This window comes from Felis catus, chromosome A1 (assembly GCF_018350175.1).
Source record: "Felis catus isolate Fca126 chromosome A1, F.catus_Fca126_mat1.0, whole genome shotgun sequence".
In the NCBI taxonomy this organism is placed as follows: Eukaryota; Metazoa; Chordata; class Mammalia; order Carnivora; family Felidae; genus Felis; species Felis catus.
The window spans coordinates 91,160,501-91,188,181 of NC_058368.1; the positions used below are offsets into that span (position 1 = coordinate 91,160,501).

The 27,681-nt window shown below is 48.9% G+C and overlaps 1 protein-coding gene across 5 annotated transcripts; it reads left to right on the plus strand.

Annotated features, from left to right (window-relative positions):
- The first annotated feature begins 10,148 nt into the window (after positions 1–10,148).
- GRM6 (glutamate metabotropic receptor 6) lies at positions 10,149–27,285 on the plus strand. Of its 5 annotated transcripts, XM_023254137.2 has the most exons (11): positions 10,149–11,042; positions 11,397–11,914; positions 14,864–15,080; positions 15,276–15,411; positions 16,111–16,265; positions 17,396–17,536; positions 17,640–17,840; positions 20,429–20,574; positions 20,668–21,291; positions 23,805–24,116; positions 24,832–27,285. In XM_023254137.2, exons 2-11 carry the CDS (start codon positions 11,408–11,410, stop codon positions 25,027–25,029), a joined length of 2,637 nt encoding a protein of 878 aa, XP_023109905.2. In that variant the 5' UTR covers positions 10,149–11,042; positions 11,397–11,407; the 3' UTR covers positions 25,030–27,285. The 5 variants fall into 5 exon arrangements, with proteins under 5 accessions (XP_023109905.2, XP_044913411.1, XP_019686276.1 ...); XM_045057476.1 differs by lacking the exon at positions 11,397–11,914 and having other exon boundaries at positions 10,915–11,042; XM_019830717.2 differs by lacking the exons at positions 10,149–11,042; positions 11,397–11,914 and adding an exon at positions 13,777–14,633.
- Positions 27,286–27,681: the final 396 nt, after the last annotated feature.

The following is a 27,681-nucleotide window of genomic DNA, read 5'->3' on the forward strand; positions in this document are numbered from 1 at the left end:
CTTGCTCTCTGTCTCTCTCTCTTTCTCAAAAATAAACATCAAAAAAATTAAAAAAAAAAAAAACATTAGACAAAGTCAGCCATTACCCCCACAACTATTTTTCTGGCTGAAAGATCTTATAAGAAATAAGTTATTTGGTTAGTACACTCAGGTGCAATAAAAGTTTTGTATTTAATGTTGATAACCAAAAGACATACCTGTTTTGAATAAACCAACAAACTGAAACTAGCCTTAACACCAAATATTTTTCCCAGATCACGTGAACCTGAAATTCCTGTGCATTAGTTTCTATTATATTTTTGAGAGTTTTTTTATGACTAGTAAGTTCATGTCAGTGGTTATGTATTTAAATCATTAAAAGACAAGTCTAATACAAATTAACTTTAAAATATCATCTAGAGGTAGAAAATACCGCACATCTACAACACACATATAGAGACACACATAAACATGCAGACAGACATAAACAGAGATTTTCGAGCTTCTGTTTTACTGGTTATAAAAGAAGTTGGATCTCAGTTGTTTTTCTGGCAGATGGAATAAGTCAAAGCCACCTGCTCAGATGGCTAAAGCTCTTTCAAATGAATTTCCCCGTTTATTTTTTTTCCGATAAGAATTACCTTCCCAAAGTTTGTGCTTTGATCTTTACCTCTTAAGGGCACAGGGAAAGAATGCAAGTTACAAGCCTATTAAGATAAATAGGGGAGGTTTGGGGATGGGTACAAAAGGATAGGTGAGCTTTGAACTGCCTCTGGAGCCGCATCTCCAGCTTTGCAAGGATCTGTGAGGTAAAAACAGTTGCTTTTGGGGCCCCTGGGTGGTTCAGTCGGTTAAGTGTCTGACAGCTCTCGGTTAGTGAGTTCAAGCCCCACGTTGGACTCTGTGCTGACAGTGCAGAGCCTGCTTGGGATTCTCTCTCTTCCTCTCTCTCCCTGCGCCTTCCCTATTCTCTCTCTCTCTCAAAATAATAAATAAACCTTTTTAAAAAACTAAAAGAAAAAACAGTTGCTCTCAACTCCCCCCAAGAATTGCCTTGTAGCCTAAATGACGTCATAAGTTGACTCACCCACTCAATTGCATTATTTTCTATTTACTTAGGGGGAAAGTCCTAAAAAGATTTCTATCGGGCTTTGAGTGTCAGCTTCCAATGTGGCCAAATTTCTGATCATAGAGTTATTAAGTCCTTTTAAGTACCTTGTCAGGTTTCAGCTTGGACAAGCAGTAAATATTGCTGGCAGCCTTCAACAACCCCATGGACCCAGGAGGCATCCTCAAAGAGGGTGCAAAAGATATTATCTTCGCAAGATCCAGAGCCATTCACAAAGATCAATAACCAGTGCCCTGGATTTGGAAAGGTAAAGGACAATGTGAAATTTTATTTGTTTCTCCCTATTGGGTACTACAGACAGATCTAGGACAGCTGATTCTGGTACAAATCCTCACCCGTAGCTGGCTTCTGCCAGTTTTCCCAGGACCCCAACTGTTGGCTCTGAGTGGGGTTTAAAGTAGAGGATGTGGGGTGTCTGGGTGGTTCAGTCGGTTAAGCCTCGGGCTCTTGATCTCAGCTCAGGTCATGATCTTGAAGGTCATGAGATCAAACCCAGTGTCGGGCTCCATGATAACAGCATAGAACTGCTTGGGATTCTCTCTCTCCCTCTCTCTCTGCCCCTCCCCACTTGCTTTCAATCTCTCTCAAAACAAATAAAATTTAAAAAATAGTTAAAAAAAAATAGAGGATGTAACTCGGCAGAGTTTACTAGAATTGGGAAAAACATTTCATTGATTTTAATTTTATTTTTTCCTTGGATGTTTAAGGGAATAACATAGCAGTAGGCCAGAAAAATCTCTGAGTCCTATCATCTCTGAGAGGGACCCATACAGGGGCCATCCTTTGGAGATGGATATGGGGATGTCCATAAGGCCACTAACTTGGTGGACTTTTGTTTATGGTCTTATAAAGGCAATTCAGACTGAAGATGACTAGAATTGAGTACTCACCTAAAGGAGGGTGAAGGTGAGCCATAGGAGTCTTGTGGTTTAGGTCTTTTGTTTTAGGGATGTCTTATATCTTCAATGTTTCATTAGCCTTTGGCAAGAAATCTTTTAATGAAGCTACATAGGAATTTTGAAGCCCTTTGGAGCCTTCTGCTTACCAATTAAAATAGTCATCCCATTCTGTTTGTTGATTCGGGAACCCTTGCTTTCAAGCACATTTCATTTATTTATTTATTTATTTATTTATTTATTTATTTATTTATTTTGAGAGAGAGAGAGAAGGCAGGGTAGGGGCAGAGGGACAGAGAGTTAGAGAATCCCAAGCAGGCTCTATGCCCAGTGCAGAGATTGACACAGGGCTTGATCTCACAACTGTGAGATCATGGCCTGAGCCAAAATCAAGAGTGTGATGCTCAACCTACTGAGCCACCCAGGCGCCCCTCAAGTGCATTTCTTAAAATGAACTTATCAGGTTGAACATTCCTCATAAAGCCCATTGTCATTCTAGGTTGTAATTTTCCCCGAGGGCTGGCAGCAGTTTGGTGGGACCCTTAGCCACAAACTTAGTTCAACCCATGTTTCTGTCTAGTCATATTTTGGGATTCCCCACTTTGACAGCTACCAAGCCAGGTTCTTGGAACACAAAATTCTGGGTTTTCTTTAGTAAGATTTTTGGCCATTTTTATAGATATATAGAGCTTGTGGGACCTTAGTTCTTAAGCAGGTGTCCTGGAAGGTGGCATGCTTAACTCTTTAGAATTTTAAGGATCCCATTTCTTTGACTAAGCCTTTGGGTCTCTCAGAGCCAAACTGATACCTAAGAGGGAGGTGGCGTAGGGTAAAAGATTGTGTGGTAGTTATCAATGTACCTCATCACACGGAAATTTCTTGAGGTTGGTGGGTGACCTAGTCTTCCTCTAACCCATTCCAAGAAACAGTAATATTGCTACCATAGCCAGGATTTAAGCCCAGGAATCAAGGGGTAGAAACAGAGGCATCTTTCACTAATACCCCTAGTGACCCACCAGCAAAATTTTTGCCTCCTGTTCCCACAACCACATGTTCTGCTGGCCCAGAGGTCTTAGTTCCAGAGAGTGGGAGGCTTCCACCTGGAGACATAGCAATAATTCCACTGAACTATGGCCACTTTGGAATCCTCATGCCTCTGAATCAACAGAAAGTCACCATGCTGGCTGAGGTGATTGATCCTGAGTACCTCAGGGAAAATGGACAGCTGCTCCACAGTGGAGAAGAGGAGGACTACATTTGGAATACAGGTGACCCCTTAGGATGTCTTTAGTATTGCCATGCCCTGTGATTAAAGTCAATGGAAAACTACAACAACCCAGTTCAAACAGAACTGCTAATGGCTTTTAGTATTTATGTGACAGGATATTAAGGAGAAGCATAAACATCACTCAAAAACATTACCTCCTTGGGGCGCCTGGGTGGCTCAGCTGGTTGAGTCCCCAGTTCTTGATTTCAACTCAGGTCATGGTCCCAGGGTCGTGGGATTGACTCCCAAGTTGGGCTCTGCACTGAGCATAGAGCCTGCTTGGAATTCTCTCTCTCCCTCTTACCCTCTGCTCCTTTCCTCTGCTCACACTTTTTCTCACTGTAAAACAACAAAATAAATAAACAAGTACACTGGGGCACCCGGATGGCTCAGTCAGTTAAGTGTCCAACTCTTCAATTTGGCTCAGGTCAGGATCTCACGGTTTGTGAAATGGAGCCCTGCGTCAGGCTCTGTACTGTCAACACAGAGCCTGCTTGGGATTCTCTGTCTCTGTCTCTGTCTCTCTCTCTCTGCCCCTCCTCCACTCATGCTCTCTCCCCCCTCTCTCAAAAATAAATAAATATGGGCACCTGGGTGGCTCAGCTGGTTAAGCATCTGACTTTGGCTCAGATCACGATCTTGTAGTTCATGAGTTCGAACCCTGCATTGGGCTCTATGCTGACAGTGAAGAGCCTACTTGGGATTCTATCTCTCTCTCTGCCCCTCCCCCACTTGTGCACGCTCTCAAAATAATAAATAAACCTTAAAAAAATTACTACATCAACAAATAATATCACATGAGGCCCCTGTCATTGTCCCTAAAAAAAAAATAAATAAATAAACAAACACACTTTTTTTTTAAATAAAAAAACTATTACCTCCTCTTCTGGGGAAGGGGTTAGGGAGTTTTTGGTTACATACAGGATAGTTGTATCATGTTAGGTGGAAGTATGACCTTGTTATTGCCTTTATATAGAGCTTAAGTATGGCTTAGGGTGACGCATATTGGTACCAAGTAGACAAGGGGTGATGTTGGTGATGTTTAATTTTGTATGTCAACTTAACTAGGCCACAGGGTGCCCAGATATCTGCTCAAACATTATTCTGAGTATGTCTGTGAAAGTGTCTCCATATGAGATTCACATTTGAACTGGTAGACTGAGTAAAGCAGATTGCCCTCCATAATGTAGGTGGGCCTCATCCAATCAGTTGAAGGCCTGTAGAGAACAAAAAGGTTGACCCTCCCAGGAGGGAGCTTCTGACTTCCTTGAGCTGGGACATTGGTCTTTTGCTGTTGGACTTGAATTGAAACATCAGCTCTTTTTGGATCTTAAGCCTCCTGGCTTTCTGTCTGGAACTCATGCCATGGGCGCTACAAGTTCTGAGACCTCAGACTACATATTATATATATATATATATATATATATATATATATATATATATTCTGTTTCTCTGCAGGACACCAAATAATACAGTAGTTAATCATATCTGCAAATGATGAGTGTATTTTTAATTCAGTCATGCTTGTTTTTTCTTGCACTGACTAATGCCCCTTAGAGGGAATGATAATTGGAATTACTATCTTGTTCTGATTTTAAAAGAAATCAGTACCCAAAATGACTCATCACCAAGTACAATATTTTCTGTTGGCTTTTGTTAGCTAGTTTCTTCAGGCTAAAGAAGATCCCTAGATTACTAAGTTTTTAAAATCATGAATGAATATTGGATGTTATCAAATGCTTTCTCTGCATCCATTTAGATAATCCTGGTTTTTTTTCTTTAATCTGTTAATGCAGTGAATTACGTTAATAAATTTTAAGTCATTAATCTGCTAACGTGCCTTTTTGGGACAAACCAGACATGCTTATGATGTTTTTAAGTATTTCAGTTCACAAATGTTTTGACTAGGATTTTGGTGTCTATGCAAAAGTTTTAGTTTGGCTGAAAATTGTATTTCTTGTTCTAGCTATGTTTTTTAGCCTCATAAAATGAAAAGCTTTTCTTTTTTCTGCTCTGACAATTTTTTGTGAAGAAATGCGTTCTGCTACAACACATGATTTTGTATTGCAGATCAACGCAGTGTTATTTTTTTTCCATGTTTACTTATTCATTTGGAGAGAGACAGCATGCACAAGAGCACAAGAGCACAAGAGCGGGGCAGGGGCAGAGAGAGAGGGAGAGAGAATCCCAATAATTTGTCAGCACAGAGCCTGATATGGGGCTCGAACTCATGAACCATGAGATCATGACCTGAGCTGAAATCAAGAGTCAGACGCTTAACCGACTGAGCCACCCAGACTCCCTATGGCCCACAGACTGGCTCACCCCCTATGGAAAGTTTCTTGGTTCATCTGAGATTTTCCCCCCAGAACATTAATATTTTATACTTCAGGTAAGAGGATCTGAATGCAGGTAAACCAACAGAGCTGAGAGCAGTCCACCTGGGAACAGGACTGATCCTGACACCACTGTCTCTCTCAGCTCAGTGTGACCACCTGCTCTCACTCTGAAATGCTTTTGTGTGGTCTTCAAAACTCAGTGACATGAACCCTTCATCATATTCCCTTTATCCAAGGTTCTTGCCCCTTTTTATTTAATATTTATTTTTGGGAGAGCACAAGTGAGGGAGGGGCAGAGAGAGAGGGGACTGAGGATCTGAAGCAGGCTTCTCACTGACAGGCTGACAGCACAGAGCCTGATGTGGGACTTGAACCCATGAACCATGAGATCATGACCTGAGCCAAAGTTGAACACTTAACCAACTGAGCCACCCAGGCGCCCTGCACCTTTCTTTTTTTTTTTTTTAATTTTTTTCTGTATCTCCCTCTTTCTTCCCCTCCCCCACTCACACTCTGTCTCTCTCTCTCAAAAATGAATAAACATTAAAAAAATTTTTAATAAAAAAATAAAAGTGAAATATGAAATTATCATATGATCCAACAATTCTACTGTTAGGTATATGCCCAAGAAAACTGAAATATATTGTATTAGTCAGGGTTCTCCACAAAAACAGAACCAATTTGTGTGTGTGTGTGTGTGTGTGTGTGTGTGTGTGTTATGTGGAGAGAGAGAGAGAGAGATTGAGAAAGATTTACTTTAAGGAATGGCTCACACAGTTATGCAGACTGACAAGTCAAAAATCTATAGAATGGATCAGCATGCTGGAAACCCAGGAAGAGCCAATGTTGCATTTCAAGTGTGAAGGCCATCTACTGGTCAGTCTTTTGTTCTGTTCAGGCTTTCAGTTGATTGCATGAGGGCCACCACATTATGGAGGAGAATATGCTTTACTCAATGTCCACCAGTTTGAATCTCATCCAAAAAATACTCTCACAGAAACATCCAGAATAATGTTTGACCCACCCAAGTTGACATATAAAATTATCCATCACAAATCCACCCCTTTGTCACCTTGGGACCCATTTGCATCTCTTTAAATCATACTTAATCTTCAAATAAAGATAATAACAAGATCATACTTCTATCCACCAAATGTGACGCATCTATCCCTCAAACCAAAAATGTGCTAATCTCTCCCCAGAAGAAGAGGTAACGTCCTTAAGTGATGAATATTCTTCTTCTTGGTATCTGTAACTAAAATACAATGATACAAAGGAAAAAATGCTTAAATACTATGGTATAAAGTCAACAAATCTTCTCTTACATTAAGGGAATAAGAAGGAAGAAAACAAAGCTTTATAAACAAACATGTTCATAACACAAAAAATGAACTCATGATAATTACAATCCTTGTTTGTATAACTGGTCACATGGTTGTAGCTGATATTTATAACTACCTTCTTCCACTATCCATTTTATATTCCCTTTTCCATCAGCAAGCACATCAGCTGGTCATGGTTCTTAATCCAGTGACCCTGAAGGGTCTGGGTCATCCATTAACAGTCTTATCTGGATTGAATTGTTTTCCTTTGGTGATAGTTACAGGTCATTCATAGTGCCAGGCAACCACCAGCTCTATATAGTTTCAAAACATCTGATTCATCTCCAAAGAAAACTCTTTTTTCAATTTTTTTTTTTTTAGAGAGAGAGAGCACGCACAGTGGGGGGAGAGGAGCAGAGAGAGAGAGGGAGAATCCTAAGCAGGCTTCATGCTCAGCATGGACCCTGACGTGGGGCTCAATCCCATGACCCTGGGATCATGACCTGAGCCAAAATCAAGAGTCAGATGCTCAACCGACTGAGCTACCCAGACGCCCCAAGAAAACTCTTTACCCATTAAGCAGTTACTCCCTCAATCCTTCCTCCCCCACCCAAACCCAGGGCTCAGCAACCACAAATGTGTGCTTTCTCTCTGTAAATTCACCTATTTTGGATATTTCACGTAAATGCAGTTATGTAGCCTGTCACCTTTTGTGGCTAGTCTCTTTCACTTAGAATAATGTCTTTGAAGTTTATCTACATGGTAGCATGTGTCAGTACATCATTCCTTTTATGATGAATGATATTCCGTTGCCTGAATATATCATAATTTGTTTATTCAAGCACCCCTTGATGGACTTTTGGGTTGTTTCTAACAACAAAATGCTGCGATGAGCATTTGTGTATAAGGATTTGTGAGGGGGGCAGGTGGGGAGGCCAGGCCAGGTCTGGCTGCAGTGGAATGGGAGGCTTCTAAAGGCACACACACCTCACATGTGTCCACACAGGACATTCAGGGAGGGCTCAGGGGGATATCCTTAGGTACAGATGACCATGCCTTTCAACATCCTTGAATCAGAGACCATGCCAGACATGTCGTTTCTCACACAAACCACGTCCCCCACTCTTTCAACAAAGGGGAAGGTGGAATATGTATAGCAACCCAAACCAGGGATCAGAAGCTTTGAAGCTAGCCATTAAATGAACCTGAGGACATATAGTTTTACATTTTTTAATGTTTATTTTTTAAAGATTTTTTAAATGTTTATTTATTTTTAAGCGGGGGGGGGGGGGGGGTGGGGTGGGGAGAGAGAGCAGGGGAGGGGCAGAGAGAGAGGAAGGCACAGAATCTGAAGCAGGCTCCAGGCTCCAAGCTGTTGGCATAGAGCCCAATGTGAGGCTCGAACTCATGGACTGTGAAATCATGACCGAAGCTGAAATCGAAAGCTTAACTGACTGAGCCACCCAGGCACCCCTAATGTTTATATAATTTGAGATAGAGAGTGTGAGCGGGAGAGGGGCAGAGAGAGAGGGAGACACAGAATCCGAAGCAGGCTCCAGGCTCTCAGCTGTCAAGCACAGAGCCTGACTTGGGGCTCGAACTCACGAACCTTAAGATCGTGACCTGAACCTCAAGATTATGACCTGAGCCAAAGTTGGACACTTAACAGTCTGAGCCACCCAGGCACCCTGATAATTGTAAATGAATTTTGCAATAAAAGTCATCTGGTTGTTAAATTGGAAGGTAGTCTAAATATAAGCATAAACATAAGTATATAACCTTCCAACAAACTGATATCAGCAGCCCTGGGCTTTAAATTCCATGTAATTTTGTCAGTTGAAATACTGGAGCTGAAATTATGGAATTTCATAATTTACTCCAAAGTAAAAGTTGTTGAGCTTTTACCAGGGTTGTCTGAGGAGTCCCTTGTCTCCCCTGCTGTGTGGCCTTGGGGGAGTCACTGTACCTCTCTGGCTCCATTGTGTCATCTGTGCAAGGGGAGCAATGACCCTTTGCCACTGCATGGGGCTAAATTAATTACAATGGATTTTCCTTTCTTCCTCAAGCCTGGTTTCTTGGCCACCCCCTCCTAAGCCTCCTGTCTTCTGTTTTCCCTCCTAATGTTGGGGGGCCTCGGGCTCCGTCCTCACCCTCTGTCCACATCCTCTGCCCAGGTGAGCACATCATTCCATGGCCTTGGATACCACACTCACTGATGGCATCTCAGCTCTATCTCCCACCCTGGCTTCTTCCCTCAATTCCAGACTCATGAAATCCAACCAACTGAATGAGATTCTCGGCTTTCCTGTGTCCCAAACTGAATTCTTGATTTCTGCCCTCCAGGGACCTGATCTGCCCCGGTCTGGGTCCTGACATTCTACTGCTACTCTGAATGCTACTGCCTCCTCCCAGGTGCTCCAGCCGTGACGCCTTCATCTTCCTCACCCTCAGAGCCAGTTCTTGCCCATGCCTGGAGCCCATCCACTCCCCTTCCCTTCCACCCCCAGCGGCCTGGCCACAGACCCTCTCACCTCCCTCTGCACCACCGTGAGGGCTCTGTCCCAATTACTGATGGTCTATCCTGCACTCTGGAGCCAGTGGGATGCTCTGACCCTGTGATTCCAGAACCTGCTTTGTGACACCTGCTATGGCCTGGTCTGTCCCGTTCTCAGCAGAGAAGGGCTGTGAGGGACTGTGTGAGCCTGGCCGAGCCACCACAAACACCCAGTTTGTATGGACCTTTGCAGCGTCAAGTTTGGGGCCTGTCACCAGCGAAGTGCTCCATCCTTCCCAAGTTATAAAATGGGTAAAGGCAGAGCCAGATCCAGGCCTCCTGACTCCCAGCCTCCGCCAAGAAGAGGTGCCTGGACAGCTCCAGGCAGGGCCCTTGGATGTGGTGGGGGAAGGGAGAAGGGTGACAAGGCCTCTGCTCATTCCCTCTGTCAGCTTTGCCCAAATCCCTGTATCCCCAAAGCCTAATCCACCCTGACTAATGGAGCCCAAGCCGGCTCAAGCCCCATGGGATGAGCCTGAAAATCCCTGGGGCTAGGAGCTTACCACCTGTCCCCAGCCTGCCCTCTGCTCTCTCTCTCTCTCTCTCTGGATCAGAGAGCCAGATCCGGGGCCTCAGACAGGGATGATGGTAAAAGTATATTGAGGCTAAAACCCCCTCACCTTGGCCCTCAACCATGAGATGGGGAAATTCAAGTACAGAGAGCCTCACACCATGTGTGTGTCACTGCTTCAGACCCCAGAGCCCAGGAAGGCTTTGGACATGACCAAAAGAACAGGTCTTTAGGGTTCCTCCATCAGATGCAAGAGGTTGGGACAGGAGCTGCTGGGCTAGCTGGTGCTGTCCCCGACCCCCATCCAAGGCAGAGGCAGTGTGGGCTTGTAGTTTCATACCAACCTGAGTGCAAATCCTGATGCTGGCCCACACCAAGTGTGTGACCTTGGATGAGTCACCTAATTCCTTGAGGTTTCTATTTTCCCATCTGCCTAATGGGGCTGATGGTAAAAGTCTTTGTCAGGTGGTTGTGTGTGTGTTAGGCAGAGGTCTTGCTAATGTTAAAGGTCTGCTTGCTGGTGGTCCCTTCGTGACCAGTCGTGTTCTTGCTCATTCAGCTCCTTTCTCCCTCCACTCCCAAGTGTACTGCAGGGTTTGGGGGAGTGCCTTAGGCAGCTGGAGCCAAGGCACTGGAGGCTAGGAAAGAGAGGAAGAGAGGGACAAAGAAAGAAAGAGAAATTGAGACAGACAGGGAAGAGAGAAGGCGGGGGAAGGGGTTGGGGCAGCAGGGGGAGAAGAGAGCCTGAGACAGAGACAGAGAAACAAAAAAAAGAGACAGAGAAGGACAGTGTGTGTGTCAGAGACAGCCAGAGAGAGGTTGGGGTGAGACACACATCCAAAGAGAGGAGAGAAGCAAATCCAGGGAGTAGGAGAGGAAGGGAAAGGAGATGTAGAGAGAGGCAATTCTGTGCACACCCCATACACAGGAGGGGTCTCCACCCTCAGGGCGGCCTCATCCCTTCCCCAGAATCCTTAAATCCTCTCTCACTCTGGGCCCTGTGCATCTGTCACAGCCCTGTCCTGACCAACAGCGGTTGGCACAGGTGAGTGTGGCTAGGGAGGGTGCCTAGTTGTGCGCTGGAGCTGGGTCCCTGAGGAACAGAGGCCCAGGGCTGTCGGGGAGGGGCACGCTGGCTCGGTGGAGACAGCGGTCGGGCGGGGGGACGCGTGTGATAACATTCAGAGGGTGTGAGAGCGCGGTGGAGACCTGGGAGGGCTGGGCGAATTGATAGCTCATTTCTTCCCCAACCCGCTCAGCCAACATTTATTGCGCGCCTCCCCTCTCCCCAGCACCCGGAACTCCTTCCCCTTCCCCGCGACCCGGGGTTCTCCCTCTGCCTAGCGCTCAGAGCGTTCCCCTGTTCTGTTCCCCTCCCCGCCCTGTCCTCCTCCCGCAGCTGGACAGCGGATGGCCAGGCCGGGGAGCGCCCGGGAGCCGCCGCTTCTGGCGCTGCTGCCGCCGCTGTTGGTGCTGGTGCAAGCGGGCGCGGCGGGCGCGGCGGGCTCGGTGCGCCTGGCGGGCGGCCTCACGCTGGGCGGCCTGTTCCCGGTGCACGCGCGGGGCGCTGCGGGCAGGGCGTGCGGGCAGCTGAAGAAGGAGCAGGGCGTGCACCGGCTGGAGGCCATGCTGTACGCGCTGGACCGCGTGAACGCCGACCCTGAGCTGCTGCCCGGCGTGCGCCTGGGCGCGCGGCTGCTCGACACCTGCTCTCGGGACACGTACGCGCTGGAGCAGGCGCTGACCTTCGTGCAGGCGCTGATCCAGGGCCGCGGCGACGGCGACGAGGGGGCAGTGCGCTGCCCCGGAGGCGTCCCTCCGCTGCGCGCCCCGCCCCCCGAGCGGGTCGTGGCTGTCGTCGGCGCGTCGGCCAGCTCCGTCTCCATCATGGTCGCCAATGTGCTGCGCCTGTTTGCGGTGAGGGCACTCTCTCGCGTCCTCGTCCCGTCCCCGCCCTCTGGGTGGCTGAAGTCTAGTCTCCTGGCAGAAATCACTCAAATTCACAAAGATCACCCGCTGCTTCAAAGAAACCCTGTCCTGGGAGCGAGAAGCAAGCCCGAGCCAGATCAACCCAACCCGTCGACCCTTCCTTGTCTGCTCAGGTGCCCTGCCAGCGCTGCCACCTGCACACACAACCCTTTGTGTGAATTAAGGAAACCTACCTTCTGGGCGGTCAAGGCTGCCTCTTCCCACAGCGGGATGCAGCCTTTGCCTGGAGACCCAATTGATTAGAGCAGGGCCCCCTGGAGTTTAGCCTCATCTTGCTTGGATGTCCTTGTTTGGGGCACATATTGCACAACCTTGTGTGGTGGTCCCGCCCCCGGCCCTGGGGACAGGGCCCTCCTCCGGTGGGGTCACCAGGACATGACCCTGGCAACTCCGCGGGGTAGGGGAGGGTGGTGGTGAGTAGTTCCCTCATCTTGAGGGAACTGTCTTAAGTGCGGGGCAGCCCCTTCCCTGCAGCCTGGGGGACAGTGAGTGAGGGGAAGGGCATAAGAATAAGCGATTAGGGGGCCTTTGCCATTAGAGTGTGGGGATTTTCAGTAGAAGTCATTCACTGGGGTTCTGTGGGGGAGGGGTGTCTCTGTCCCTCCATCTTTATGTGAAGAAAGGAAGGCTTTGCTTCCTTCTGGCTGGGGGAGGGGACTTCAGTGTCTTGAGTTTCTCTGAGGCAAGGCCTCTGTTTCTACCATGCTGGGTAGAGGTTTTATGTGGGTCCCCCTCCATCATCTGCATCCTTGTAATCCCCCCACCCCTGTTCCCACCGGATGTCAGTGTTGTCATACAGACACAGCTTCTAGTAGGCACCAAGAGAAGTTCTGTGGCTCCCTGGGATGTGTGTGTGTGTGTGTGTGTGTGTGTGTGTGTGTATGGGGGCGGGGTAGTAGTGAGGAGAGTCTCTGTCTCACCCGACTGCCCATGTCTGTCTGTGTTTAGAGCTCTGTCCCCTGCCCTGCTTGGAGCTCTGGTTTCTGTCCCTTTCCCTGTGTCTGCCCCTCTAGGCTGAGTGCAGAGATCTCAGACTCAAGGGCCTTCAAGGGCCAGGTTGGGGCGTAGATGGGTGAAGCAGGACCCCATAAGCCCAGGGCCCACTGCTGCCAGCTCAGCCCCAGACTAAGGTAGCACCCTGCACCCCCACACCATATTAAACACTACTTACCAATTCAAAAATTAAACGCTTGAAGACACTGGTGCATGAATGACAACCAGGGAACAGATTTGGTTCCCTGAGGGGCTGTTTTGCAATTCCTGGTCCAGGAGCAGAGACGGAGTTCAGGCCATATTTGTATTACTGTGCTGTCAGGCATTTTATTTTATTTATTTTATTTTATTTTATTTTATTTTATTTAACTTTTTATGCTTATTTATATTTGAGAGAGAGAGAGAGAGAGAGAGAGAGAGAGTGTGTGTGTGTGTGTGTGTGTGAGCAGGGGAGGGGCAGAGAGAAAGACAGACACAGAATCTGAAGCAGGCTCCAGGCTCTGAGCTGTCAGCACAGAGCCCGATGTGGAGGCTCAAACTCATGAACTGGGAGATCATGACCTGAGCTGAAGTCAGATGCTCAACCGACAGCCACTCAGATGCCCCTATTTTGTTTTATTTTTAAATGTTTGTTTATTTTGAGAGAGAGAGAGAGAGAGAGAGAGAGAGAGAAAGCAAGTAGGGGAGGGGCAGAGAGAGAGACAGAGACAGAGAATCCCAAGAGTAGGCTCTGAGCTGTCAGCACAGAGCCAGATGAGAGGCTCAAATCCACGAAACGCAGGATCAAGACCTGAGCTGAAACAAAGAATTGGATGCCTAACCAACTGAACCACCCAGGCGCCCCAGCAGTCAGGCATTTTAGATTAATTTCTCTCAGGAGGTTCAACCTGTACGAGGAGATTGTTCTCAAGATTAAACTTTAGTGTCTAGAGTGCCCAGAGTATCTACAGCATCCACGAACTGCCCTCGCCCTTCTCTGTCTCCTTTTTCTCTGACATTCCCTCTTTCTTTGTGGTTCTTCTTATTTTTCTTTTTCTGTCTCCCTGTCGCTCTCTTCCTTCCCTCCTTCTGTCTTTCCTTCTCTCTCCCTCCTGCTCTTCGCACACTGTCTCCACACTCTACACTTTCTGTCCTGCTTCAGACATCCCTGTCTCCCCTAGACCAGTCTGGCCCACCCCTGCCAGAACCTTCCCGGTCTTCTGACCTTCACCAGCTCCCACTTCAGCCCTCTTCTCTAGTTAGCCTCCATCGTCCGGATTTCCTCAGCCTTCCCCCACCATTCTCCACTCTCCTCCCACCCTTGCTATTCATGCCCCCCCCCCCTTCTCCTGGATCAGCTCAGCCCATAATCCCAGCTGTCGATCACTCTAATGCACAGAGATAAACCCAACTCCAAGCAGTCCCCTCCAGAAAACCAGACACAGCTTTGAATCAAATAATCCCTTCCTAGCCCCCCTGCCTGCTCTGACCCTGCTTGGGGGTGCCGCTCCCCTACACAGATTGCCCCTTTGTGTGAATTAGGAAAATATGCTGTCCCCTAGGGATGACAGGAGCCCCATTCCCCTCTCAGATGCAGCCTTTGCCCAGCAGCTGGATCAGCTACAGGATGGACTTGAGTCCCCACTCCACCTTTGCCTGGACACATCCTGCACCAGTGTGTATGGTGCCCTGCCCTCTTCCTTAGACCCTCATACCTCCCATATTCCATCAGACCACTTCTCAAAATGCAGAGATTTTCCCACGCCTGAGGCATCTCCATGCGGCTATTCCAACCCTAATCCTGAACTTCCATGCTCCCACCTGTGTCCTGGATCCCTGTTGCCCTCCCTCCCCATAGGGTCACTGACCTTCCCTCCATAAACCAGATGTCCTTCCCCATTCCAGATACCCCAGATCAGCTACGCGTCCACAGCCCCTGAGCTCAGCGACTCCACACGCTATGACTTCTTCTCCCGAGTCGTGCCACCTGACTCCTACCAGGCCCAGGCCATGGTGGACATCGTGAGGGCGCTGGGATGGAACTACGTGTCCACATTGGCCTCCGAGGGCAACTATGGCGAGAGTGGGGTTGAGGCCTTTGTGCAGATCTCCCGGGAGGCTGGTGAGCTGGGTGTGGGGGTACCAGGGGTGAGCCAGGGCCATCAGACATGGTGGGGAGCGTGGATGGTGCCCCTGTGGGCAGGTGCCCCTTTCCTTTGGAGGACTCTGCCCCTGCCACAATCATGCACAGTGGCGGCCCCAGTGGGTTGGGTGAGTGGGTGGAACAAAAGGTGACTTTGGCATCCCCGACACCCAGGGGGGGTCTGTATTGCCCAGTCCATCAAGATTCCCAGGGAACCAAAGCCAGGAGAATTCAACAAGGTGATCAAGAGACTAATGGAGACGCCCAATGCCCGGGGCATCATCATCTTTGCCAACGAGGATGACATCAGGTGGGACAGTGGGCGCATTCCATCACCATGTTTATTAGAGGCTCTCCTCGAAGGCCTGCCCCCTCTTCCTACATATCCTCCAGCCTTGCGCATCCTCCCTTCCTCCTCCTCCCTCTCTCCTTGACTGCCCCCCCACCTTCCTGCCCTTACACATTTTTCCTGCTGCCATTTCTCTGTCTGGTGCCCCCCAGAAACGAACCAGGCCTGTTCTGGGTGGAGATGCTCCAAGACTAGCCAAGGGAAACACACAAAAACGCCTGTCTGTTCTTATCATCCAAAATAGGGGAGAGACCCGTGGGCAGATCTAAGTGCAGAAAATGAGCTGTCAGGCAAGGAGCCCCGGGAGGCAGTTCAGGGGGTATCAGCAGGTGGCCATGGACTCTGCCCTGAGGCCTGTGTGGCTCAGAGCCAGCAGAGGGCTCCGCAAGAAAAGGGAGGCCCCTCTTCCAGGCAGTGTGAAGTGGGCTGAATGCACAGAACAAGAGGGCAGGCCTGGGGCCAGAGCCTGGCTGCAACCTTGACTACCTGAGAAGCCAAGGGCAGGTGTCCTCAACCCCAGACACCCCATTTTTCCTGATAAATGAGGGTCTGCTGAGTGGTTTGGAAGGGGATAGAAGAAGAGAGAAGAACAGGAAGTGGCCAGAGGTAAGTTGGAGGAGGATCGCAGGCCCTCACTCACCCCTCGCCCCATTCTACCAGGAGGGTACTGGAGGCCGCACGCCAGGCCAACCTGACGGGTCACTTCCTATGGGTCGGCTCCGACAGCTGGGGAGCCAAGACCTCACCCATCCTGAACCTGGAGGATGTGGCCGTGGGGGCCATCACCATCCTGCCTAAAAGGGCTTCCATAGATGGTGAGTGCAGGGATGCTGTCCCCCACGGTATCCCCTGCCCCTGCTTGTCCTTCCCCACCCACGGACCCCTCTTTGTGGTGGTGGTGACGGGGGGGGGGGGGACTCATTTTCTCCACCTGTAAAATTGCATCCTGATTCATGTCCCTTCCGGGATTCCCAAACTCTAGGATTCTGAGATTCTGTGAATACCTCCCTCCGGGCAGTGTTTGAGTTGGCAAAGGAGGAAAAGCCCACCCCACTGCACAGGGTGAAGAATTAGTTTTGCTCTTTCTGTTTTTGTTTTAATTCAATGCCTACATTCCTGGTGTTGCTGGTTCCTCAAAAGGCACATCAATTTGAGGGCTGGGGAAGAGGGAGCAAGGCGGAGGATGGCGACATATTGTCCTATTGGTCAGATGATGAAGCCTGCCTCCCCTTCCTTCTTCCACCATACCACCTGTGAATGTCTGGAACAATCCAGCAGAGATGTTCCCTTTATAACAGGATTGATCGTTTTCCCAAAGACTGACCTGAAGGCACCTTCATGAGGTGCTACAGGGCTATTTTATGAAGAACAGAAACTTGTAAAGGCTGAGAGCCTTAACTTTTGGGGACTCAGAGCCTCTTGTGGGTGTACACCCACCCTCACACTTTTTCTTTCCCTTAGAGTGCATTTGGTTGCATTTGACAAATTAGGATGAGAGCAGTTTTAGCAATAAAGGCACTTCGTCACAGGACAAGACGTCTGAAAGTAGGCCACTTCAGGTTTGGGCCAGTGAGTTAATGACATTCTCAAAGTCCTGAGCTCTGTCCCCACTTCTGTTCCACCATCCTCCATGGTTGCTATGTGCCTTGGTGACTGAGGTGTCTTAATAATCACAAAGTGGCTGCTGAAGCTCCACCCATCACACCTTCACAGTAGCATCCTAACCGGGAAAGAAGGAGCAGCCTCAAAGTCTTTCATGCAGTGAGGCTCTGAGTTTACAACAGGACACAAATTCTACCCTGGAGCCCCCAGATCGCTCTGAAGTCACTGGCCAGAAGTCAGTCATGTGGCCAGTCCTAGCTGCAAAGTGAGCAAGTGGTGAAGGGACACAGAAGAATCATGCCTGGTTCAGATGGTTGCCATCCTCCTCTCTCCCCACTCTCAGGATTTGACCAGTACTTCATGACCCGCTCCCTGGAGAACAACCGCCGGAACATCTGGTTTGCTGAGTTCTGGGAAGAGAATTTCAACTGCAAACTGATCAGCTCAGGTACCCAGTCCGACGACTCCGCCCGCAAATGCACAGGTGAGAGCTGCCCGGGGTGGCAAGGGGAGGTGAGGGAGAAAGTGGGAGGCCAGGTGGGATGCCGGGGGTCCAGGCACACTTCCTCCGGGCATCCCTAGGACAGGTGAGGAACGCATCGGCCGGGACTCTACCTACGAGCAGGAGGGGAAGGTGCAGTTTGTGATCGATGCTGTCTACGCCATTGCCCACGCCCTCCACAGCATGCACCAGGCACTCTGCCCGGGGCTCACGGGCCTGTGCCCCGCGATGGAGACCACCGATGGGCGGATGCTGCTGCAGTATATTCGAGCTGTCCGCTTCAATGGTGAGTGGGAGCCAGATCTCCTAACAACAGGGAAGGGAAGCCCCCGGGGTTGGATTTCTCTGCGGGACCTAGGTTGACTGGGGATCAAAGGGATGAGAGAGGCAGGATGGTATGGTGGGGACACCCGGAACTGAGAGCTGGAAACTTAAGCCAAATTCTGGAACCAATTTTTAACACTCATCCCCAGGCTTCAGTACCCCTTGCCCCAAGTTGCAAAATTCAGGCGTTGGGGAACTTTTTCTGTGACCCCTTCCTGCCTGGAACCCTCAGCGGGCCACCTGCAACTCTCCCCTCCATTGCACAGAGTTCGGGGGCATCTGGACTCTGGGCCTGTGTGGGGCACGGTGCAGACTGTGCAAAGGCACTGTGTACAGTGTGGACAGGCTGCCCATTCTGAGTCTTGAGCTTGCAAAGGCCACCCCAGCTAAGCTCTGTGCCACGGGAGCACAAGGTGCAAGTCTGATGTGTCCTCTGGTACCAGCAGAGGGCCTGGCACATAGGCAGGGCTCAGAATAAGGTCTTTTGAAAAGGCCCAAATGGACCCAAGCTGCCCTCATGGTCTGTGCAGAGAGATATACTTCTTAGTCAATTACTATTCTTTTTTTTTTTTTTTTTAATGTTTATTTTTGAGAGAGACAGAGTGTGAGCAGGGCAGGGGCAGAGAAAGAGAGAGACACAGAATCCAAAGCAGGCTCCAGGCTCTGAGCTATCAGCACAGAGGCCGACGCGCGGGCTCACAAACTGTGAGATCATGACCTGAGCCTAAGTCGGATACTCAACTGACTGAGCCACCCAGGTGCCCCCGGTTACTATTCTTTATAAAATTAAAAAGTGTTCTTCCACCAACTACCGAATACCTTCTTTCTGCTAAGCTCTCTGATAAATGGCACAACTTACTATCATTACAGACCAGCTCTACAAGCTGGTAGAATGGGCTTCCAAAAGAAATAAAGCCAAGGGGCACCTGGGTGGCTCAGTCAGTTAAGCGGCCGACTCTTGGTTTTGGCTCAGGTCGTGATCTCACGGTTTGTGAGGTTGAGTCCCGCATTGGGCTCTGTACTGACAGCATGGAGCCTGCTTGGGATTCTCTCTCTCCCTCTCTGTCTCTCTGCCCTCCCCTCATGCTGTCTCTGTCTTTCTCAAAAATAAATAAGTAAACTTTTAAAAAATCATTAAAAGAAATAAAAGCTGATTGTTCAAATCAGTACAAATCTCATGCCAACACTCAGACCTTTGGACAAGTCTTGAACCCATCATTTTGCCTGGCTTGTTAAAGCTCTCTCTTTTTTCTTTTTCTTATTTGAAGTTTATTTATGCATTTCGAGAGAGACAGAGAGAGCAAGTGGGAGGGGGGCAGAGAGAGGGAGAGAGAGAATCCCAAGCAGGCTCCACATTGTCAGCGCAGAGCCCGATGTGGGGCTCAAACTCAAGAAACGCGAGATCATGACCTGAGCTGAAACCAAGAGTCGGCCGCTTAACCGACTGAGCCACCCAGGTGTCCCTTTCATTTTTCTTTTTAAATTGTGGTTATCATATACATGGTGTACTACAGACCATCTTAACCATCTTTAAGGGTACAGCTTAGTCGTGTACACTGTGCAGCAATCATTCTCCAGAACTTCTTTTTATCTTAAGACTGAAATTCTGTCCCCATTAAAGAACAGCTCCTCCTCGCCCTCCCCCAGCCTCTGGCCACCTCCATTCGACATTCTGTCTCTATGATTTTGCCTCCTCTAGGTACATCCCGCAAGACGAATCATGCAGTATTTGGCCTTTCGTGTGACTGGCTCACTGCACTTAGTGTAATGTCCTTAAGGTTCATCCGTGTCATAGCTATGTGTCAGAACGCCCTTCCTTTCTAAGGCTGAATAATGTCCTTGCATGAATAGACACTTTGTTGATTCATTCAGCCCCCAGTGAACAACGTTTGTGTGTCCACCTTTTGGCTACTGTGAACAAAGCTGCCGTGAACACGGGTGGATAGATAGGTCTTGGGGGCCCTGCGTTCACTTCTTTGGGGCATATACCCAGAAGTGGAGTTGCTGGGGATGTGATAATTCTGTGTTTAGTTTTTCAAGGAACTGCCACACTTTTTTTCCACAGTGATGGCACCATTCTACATCTGCACCAGCAAAATACATCAGGGTTCCAATTTTTCCACATCCTCACTGAGTCTTGTTATTTTCTGGTGTGTGAAAAGTGGCCATGCTAATGGGTGTGAGGAGGTATCTCATTGTAGTTTTGTTTTAATGTTTGTTTATTTTTGAGAGAGAGAGAGTGAGTGAGCATGAGTGGGGAAGGGGCAGAGAGAGGGAGACACAGAATCCAAAGCAGGCTCTGGGCTCTGAGCTTTCAGCACACAGCCTGAGGCGGGGCTTGAACTCACCAACTGTAAGATCATGACCTGAGCCAAAGTCCAGCGCTTAAACGACTGAGCTGTCCAGATGCTCCTGTTATTATAGATTTTGAGTTGCATTTCCCTGATGACACTGAGCATCTTTGCACATGACTTCTTTAACCTGGCTGGGCCTTGGGGGTCTCCAGGATGAGCTGGGGGACCAGCTGAAGATTATGGGCTCTCCCTCTAGGCAGCGCGGGGACCCCGGTGATGTTCAACGAGAACGGGGATGCGCCCGGGCGCTATGACATCTTCCAGTACCAGGCGGCCAACGGCAGTGCGGGCAGCGGTGGCTACCAGGCCGTGGGCCAGTGGGCAGAGACTCTCAGGCTGGACGTGAGTGGGCACAAACACGCCGACGGGAGGCGCAGGGGCCCGGGCCCACCGTCCCCAAATGGAGTCCCAGGCTCTAATCTCCTGTGCCCGCAGGTGGAAGCTCTCCAGTGGTCGGGAGACCCCCGCGAGGTGCCTGCGTCCCAGTGCAGCCTCCCCTGTGGGCCCGGTGAGCGGAAAAAGATGGTGAAGGGAGTCCCCTGCTGCTGGCACTGCGAGGCCTGTGACGGGTACCGCTTCCAGGTGGACGAGTTCACGTGCGAGGCCTGCCCCGGGGACATGCGGCCCACGCGCAACCACACGGGCTGCCGCCCCACGCCCGTCGTGCGCCTGACCTGGTCCTCGCCCTGGGCCGCGCCGCCACTCCTGCTGGCCGTGCTGGGCAGCATGGCCACCACCACCGTGGTGGCCACCTTTGTGCGGCACAACGACACGCCGATCGTCCGCGCCTCGGGCCGCGAGCTCAGTTATGTGCTGCTCACCGGCATCTTCCTCATCTACGCCATCACCTTCCTCATGGTGGCCGAGCCCGGCGCAGCAGTGTGCGCCGGCCGCAGGCTCTTCCTCGGCCTGGGCACCACGCTCAGCTACTCGGCCTTGCTCACCAAGACCAACCGCATCTACCGCATCTTCGAGCAGGGGAAGCGCTCCGTCACACCGCCGCCCTTCATCAGCCCCACCTCGCAGCTCGTCATCACCTTCAGCCTCACCTCTGTGCAGGTGGGTGGTGGGAATCCCAGGGCCGCTCGGTGGGCGCATTGCGCCTGCGCTGGCGGGCTTGCCCAACACTCCAAAAACTCAGGTGATCACTCTTCTATTTTGGCTCCTATGTCAAAATTAAGGGGGGGGGGGCGGGGTGGAGGGGAAGGCTACAAGAGACAGGGCCCTACTGTTTTACTTATATGCAGAACTCATTTCAGAGCAGCCAGTCCCCGGGGCTCTGTCCTTGAGAGAAAATGGTCCTTAAGCTGGGGAGTGCGAGCATCCAGCAACGTTTCTATAAAAACAATGAGATTATTTTCTGTACACTGAACAAACTCTTCCACAATTTGGCTCCCATATAAAAATAAGGCAAAGAGCTATGTGACAGTTTTCTCAAGCAAAAAAAAAAAAAAAAAATCTGTTTCCATAAAGGGAGTTCCTGTTTGTTGCCCAGTCACCAGGGTAACCTGGATGAGAGGCACAGGCTCCAGCAATGGCACTATGGAGCGGGTCGTCCAGCTCCATAAATGGCAGGGATTTCATGCTGTATGTGCAGCAAAAGCAGAGGACCTTCAGGGTTTTCTCTAAGATAGTAACATTATAACAGCACAAATTACTCTCATGAGTTGGAAGGCACTGGATATTTTCTGTGCAAAGGGTACTGAGAGACGGGTGTGTGTGACACTGTGATATTGTACAGCCAGCCCAGTTCTCAGGGCTAGGTGGAGGGCCTATGGTCAGCCTGCTTTTGACATGACACGCTCTGACTCCAGGCAAGCCCTTCTCCCTACCTAGTTCTGCATATACCACCTTCATTCCCACCCACAGGCAATTCTCCATGACTGAAAAGTGTTGCCATCTTCCTAAAGATAGCAGGGGCCGAGCGTCCCCTGTCAGGGCCAGAATGGCAATGCCCAGCACACCCTGACTTCTTACCTTCCTGCTTCCCTCCTTGAAATCCCTGTAGTGCCCCTTTCCCCAGGATAGAGATACTTAGACTACATTTAGTACCTCCTGGTTCGTCTGCGGACCCACCTTTCCAGAGGTCCTGGATGCTTTCAAAAAGGCATACCTTCAATTTTACTAGGTTATTTACCAATCTGGTGGACATGAAGTGGTATCTCATTGTTTTAATTTGCATTTACTTAATTACTAGTGGAGCTGGCCTTTGGAGTTTCCTCTTCTGTGATGTGCCTGTTCCTACACTTTGCACATTTTCTATTATTTTGTAGGAGGTTTTTTTTGTTTTCGTTTGTTTTTTACATGTACCAGATGCTTGTTCCTTCTCAATTACATGTGTTGCAAAATTGGTGGGATCCATTTTGGTTGCTGCTTCTGTGTATCACAGGCCTTGGGTATTAGTTTCTCACAGGCAACTTTTTCCCCCTACCTAGAGCCTTGTTATAAGAGGAGCTTTCATGCTGCTTTCCTGGACATTGGGTGGGGTGTTATTAGTCCCTTGTTTATGGAGCTACTGCCTTTGGGAGAATCACAAAAAAGTTCTCCTTCTGGATGTACAAATTAATAAAAAGCATCCCTTCTTGGGGCACCTGAGTGGCTCAGCAGTTGAGCTTCCAACTTTGGCTCAGGTCATGATCTCACAGTTTGTGAGTTTGAGCCCCACATCAGGCTCTGTGCTGACAGCTCAGAGCCTGGAGCTTGCTTTGGATTCTGTTTCTCCTTCTCTCTGCCCCTCCCCTGCTCTCTCTCTCTCTCTCTCAAAATAAATAAATAAACTTTTTAAAAAATTAAAAAAAAAAGCATCCCTTCTTCCAGGATCACAGAGCTCTACTCTAGGGACATAGTATGGCACTGGAGTGTTGGCTGGATTTCAGCCCCACCTACCCCCTCCTACACACATACATCAGGCAGTCTTGTGCAGTGAACAATCTGCATGCACGGGTGGGGCAGCCCTTCCAGGGTCCTGCCTCTATGCAGGTGTCTTAGTTCCTGTTCCCCAGCATCTCTTGGCTCAAGGTCATGTCTCCTGTCACTGTGAGGGAATTGCTATTCCATCTCCTCCCTGTTAGTGCTTGTGTTCGACTTTGATAACCTCCCAGGCCACCTGGAATCAGCTCACATTCTTACCAGTGTCTGTTTAAGTGCCTCGTTCTGAGCTTCACCATGCATCTGCACATGATTTCATCACATTATGTTCAACAGTTCTCTGGAGCTGGAGAAGGAAGGGGGTCCTCAAGAACTAGGTTTGCCATGTTGCTAGACAGGATCAAGCTCGTGTTTTCACATCTACAGAATGGAGATGGTTACTGCCTACCTGGAGGGCTGTGAGGAGACAAGATCTCTGCTGAGTCTGGGGGCATCCATGGGGCATGCACTGGCTCCTCCCCCAAGGTAGAATGGAGAAGATATGTGTAGGGTCACAATTCCAGGGCCTCTGCCTGCTGTCACTGTGGCTCTTGGGCCTGAGCATCCCACTCAGTAGGCCAGGAGCCTGGAGGCAACCCTAACCTGCCAGACATGGGTGGGTGGCTAGGCTGGGTGTGCCCCTGATATGGTGTTGGCTCCTGCAGGTGGTGGGAGTAATGGCATGGCTGGGGGCCCAGCCCCCACACAGCGTGATTGACTACGAAGAGCAACGGACCGTGGACCCGGAGCAGGCCAGAGGGGTGCTCAAGTGCGACATGTCAGATCTGTCCCTCATCGGCTGCCTGGGCTACAGCCTCCTGCTCATGGTCACATGTACAGTGTATGCCATCAAGGCCCGCGGTGTGCCCGAGACCTTCAATGAGGCCAAGCCCATCGGCTTTACCATGTACACCACCTGCATCATCTGGCTAGCTTTTGTGCCTATCTTCTTTGGTACCGCCCAGTCAGCTGAGAAGGTAATCTGGGGTCTCCTGTTGCTTTCACTGCCTCCTCTGTTTCTTGCCTGTCCAAGGAGGGGCTCAACTGTCCCAAGAGCTGGACCACCCATCTGAATGATTGCTTGTTGGCTGATTCATTCATGTACATACTCATTCACTCATTTGTCACTGTCACTGCTGGCTCAGTGAGTTCTGTATCCCTTCATTTGTTCATCCATGCTTCTATCCATCCACTAACTTGTTTCTATTCAATTACTTCTTCATATACTTCAAACCTGTCAATCCATTAATCTGTCAGTCCATTTGCTTGATCATTATTCAGTCATTTATTTGTGCACAGAGTAGAACATTTGCTTATTCACCCGTCAATCATCTGTTTGCCCACTTGCTATCCTATTCAATCTCTGTTCATTGGTTTGTTCATTTGAAAACATATTCACTCATTCATTAACATGCTCTAACCCTTTTCAGGCATAGGGACCATTTCCCCAGGTGTCACTCGCTGTGAATGAACCCTTCACTTCCCTTGGTCACTTGTCCATTTGGTGCCGTGTCACTCATCCTCCATCCTGTCTCTATTGGAGCCATGTCATGACCACCACTTCTTCATGCCACAGGGCCTTTGCTCGTATGTTGTCTTTTCCATTCACCTGATGAACACGGACTTATGTGGGGGGGTGGGATGGGAGAGAACAGGGCTGAGTCCCACCCGGTCCCTTCCTCCATGACTCAGATCTACATCCAAACCACCACACTGACTGTGTCCTTGAGCCTGAGTGCATCGGTGTCCCTCGGCATGCTCTATGTGCCCAAGACCTACGTCATCCTGTTCCACCCGGAGCAGAATGTGCAGAAGCGGAAGCGAAGCCTCAAGGCGACCTCCACAGTGGCAGCCCCACCCAAGGGCGAGGACACGGAGGCCCCCAAGTAGTGAGTGGGGATGAGTGGGATGGTTGCTCCCTCTCTTCTGCTCTTTTCTTTCCCTTGCTTCACCATGGAAGCTGTGAAAAATCCAGGTCTGCAGTGAGCAGTTGGAGGCAGGGAGTCCACAAAGCCCATGCCCACTGGGATGGGGCTGGACTCCAGAAAGATCTGGACCCACACACCACACGTCATCCCTGCTTTTCTGTGCCTGTGGGCACCATATATCCTTGCTGCAGACCAGACTTTCTACTCATGGAGGGAAACAGCCACCACGAAGATTCTACTCTAGGGAGTGACTGAACTTATGCTCCCTGGTCTGAGTTCAGAGAGCATGATGAAGCCCCAGGCTTGGCCCAGCGTGAGTGAGATTTCTACCCACTTAGCCAGCAAAACCCAGGGATTGGGCAGTGTGCAAGAATGTGTAGATCTCACTGTGGAAATACAGGGCTGGATGCAGGGAGGAGCAGTTTCCACAAGAGACCCTGGGGGTCTGGGTTCCGGACTGAGTAACTCAGGCTTGGCAATGAGGGATGGAACCTTGGGTCAGAGCCCAGAGAGCGAGAATGCGATGTGAGAGTGAGAACTGAGACGTACCCCATGAGGTTACATGTGTTGAGGTCTTTTTCTCAGAACCTTCGCCCCTGGGATCTGGGACATGTCACACTTAGGAGTATAGCTTTTTGCCTTTCCCATGCATATGCCCTCAAATGACCCCCAAACCCTCGTGTGGTGTTAGTGGTGTGAGAATAAAACGACAGGGTGGTGGTTGCCCTCTTCTGATGCCTGTGAGAGATTGTGGTCAGGAGCCTCAGGCTGGGGCCAGTGACAGAGAGCTGTGTCCATGGTGACGATTAATTCCAGGTAGACATCTTAGGATGAATATTGAAACTTTTATCTCCCAATATTTACTGGGAGGTCCCTTTTGAAAGGCAAACACAGGGCATGGGAGGGAAATGCTTGGACATCAGATGCATGGACATTCATTTTTCAGTATTTTTTTTTTTTTTTTTACCAAAAGGTTGGTTTCAGTTGTGGAATTGTATTTCCCTGTGGCACGATTTAAATTTGTTAAATTGACTCTTTTCATTTATCAGTTTGAATTCTCTAGTAGCTGATGTCTGGAACTGATTCTGAAGATCAACCCCACTTCATACAACAAAAAAGACTGTTTCCTACACTGAGTCTCTGTTGTGTACTAAATTGTGACCTTGGGACTAGGTCTGATTCCTTAAATTAAATTAATAGGCCTTCTCCACAAAGTAACATTTTTGGTGTACAGATTCTCCATCCTCACGTTTTTGCATTCCTATGGTCTCTCCACCATGTGAATTAGGAAGTTTTATTTATCTCTCAGTGCTTTCCAAAATTCACTATCTCATCGGGCTTCCTTCCTGTGTGGATTTTCTTTCGTATAACGTGATGAGGTGTGTTTTCTTGCTGAAGGCTTTTCCACACTAGTGGTTTTATGGGGTTTTCCTCCTATATGAACTCACAGAGAGTCAGTGAGCTCTGATATCCAAAGGCAGGTGTCCCTGTGTGTTTTTCCCAGTGTTTCTCCCTGATGTACAATTCCTGTTGACTTCTAGTTGAAAACGTTTCCATATATATATATTTTTTACATAGTTGTGGTTTTCCCCACTCGGCGCTCTGGGACTTAGAGTTTGGATGATTTCTTAGTAGAAATTTTCTAAATTTAGAAGATTTTCCTCCAGTGTGAAGCTTCTGCCTTAGAGCCCTGGCTTCCTACTGAAGACTTTCACACAGTCCCCACACTCATTCATACCCATCTCTCTGGTGTAAATGGTGTGAAAGCTTTGTTACACAGCAGGTTCTGGTACCTTCTTACAGGAATCTCACATTCAGTCCACGTGTAGATGACTTCCAAGCATGCGCCATTTTGTGTGCGGTGTGGACCCCTCTGGTACTAAAGGTGTTGTTACATGTGGCACGCTTGTGAGGTTCCTCTCCTTTATGAATTCTTTAATGTATTAAAAAGTTTTGACTCCCAGAAGAAGGCTTTTCTTCAATCAGTGTGTACATACGATCTCTGTCTTTGATCATCCAAACATTTGATGTTCAGTGGGGGGCTGACAACTTCCTGAAGGTTTCCCCATGCCATGTACATGCATAGTTTTGCCTTCTCTGAGGTTCAACCAGTTGAAACCTTTTAAAAAGGTTTGTTGTTGTTGTTTTCAAATTTCTGGAATTTATAAGGCATTCTGTCTGTGTTGTTTCTTTTATGCTGAATAAAAACTGGACTATATTTGTAGGCTTTCTCATATTCGTTGCCCTTGAATGATTTCTCCCCCATATGAATTATGTGTTCCAGTGAAAATGGGGCTCTGGATTGGAGGCTTTCCCACATTAGAATCACAATATTTTTCTCCACTACAAGTTCTCTAAAGCAGAGGAAGATTACATTTTGATAAAAACTTTTACTCACCTATTCATAAGGTTATCACCTGTGTCCAACGTATTGAGATTTGTATAAGCAGGCCCTCTCTTATATTAACTATATTCTTTTTAAAAATTTTTAAATGTTTATTTATTTGAGAGAGAGAGAGAGAGAGAGAGAGAGAGCAAGTGGGGGAGGGGCAGAGAGAGAGAGAGAGAGAGAGAGAGACTGAGAGAGAGAGACAGAATCTATAGCAGGTTCCAG

Excerpts from the sequence above, each read along its gene's own strand:
- GRM6 (XM_023254137.2), top strand. The coding sequence starts at position 11,408 with ATGGCCAGGCCGGGGAGCGCCCGGGAGCCGCCGCTTCTGGCGCTGCTG. Across the intron at positions 11,915-14,863 it reads ATGTGCTGCGCCTGTTTGCG|ATACCCCAGATCAGCTACGC; the intron begins GTGAGGGCACTC and ends TCCCCATTCCAG. Across the intron at positions 21,292-23,804 it reads TCAGCCTCACCTCTGTGCAG|GTGGTGGGAGTAATGGCATG; the intron begins GTGGGTGGTGGG and ends TGGCTCCTGCAG.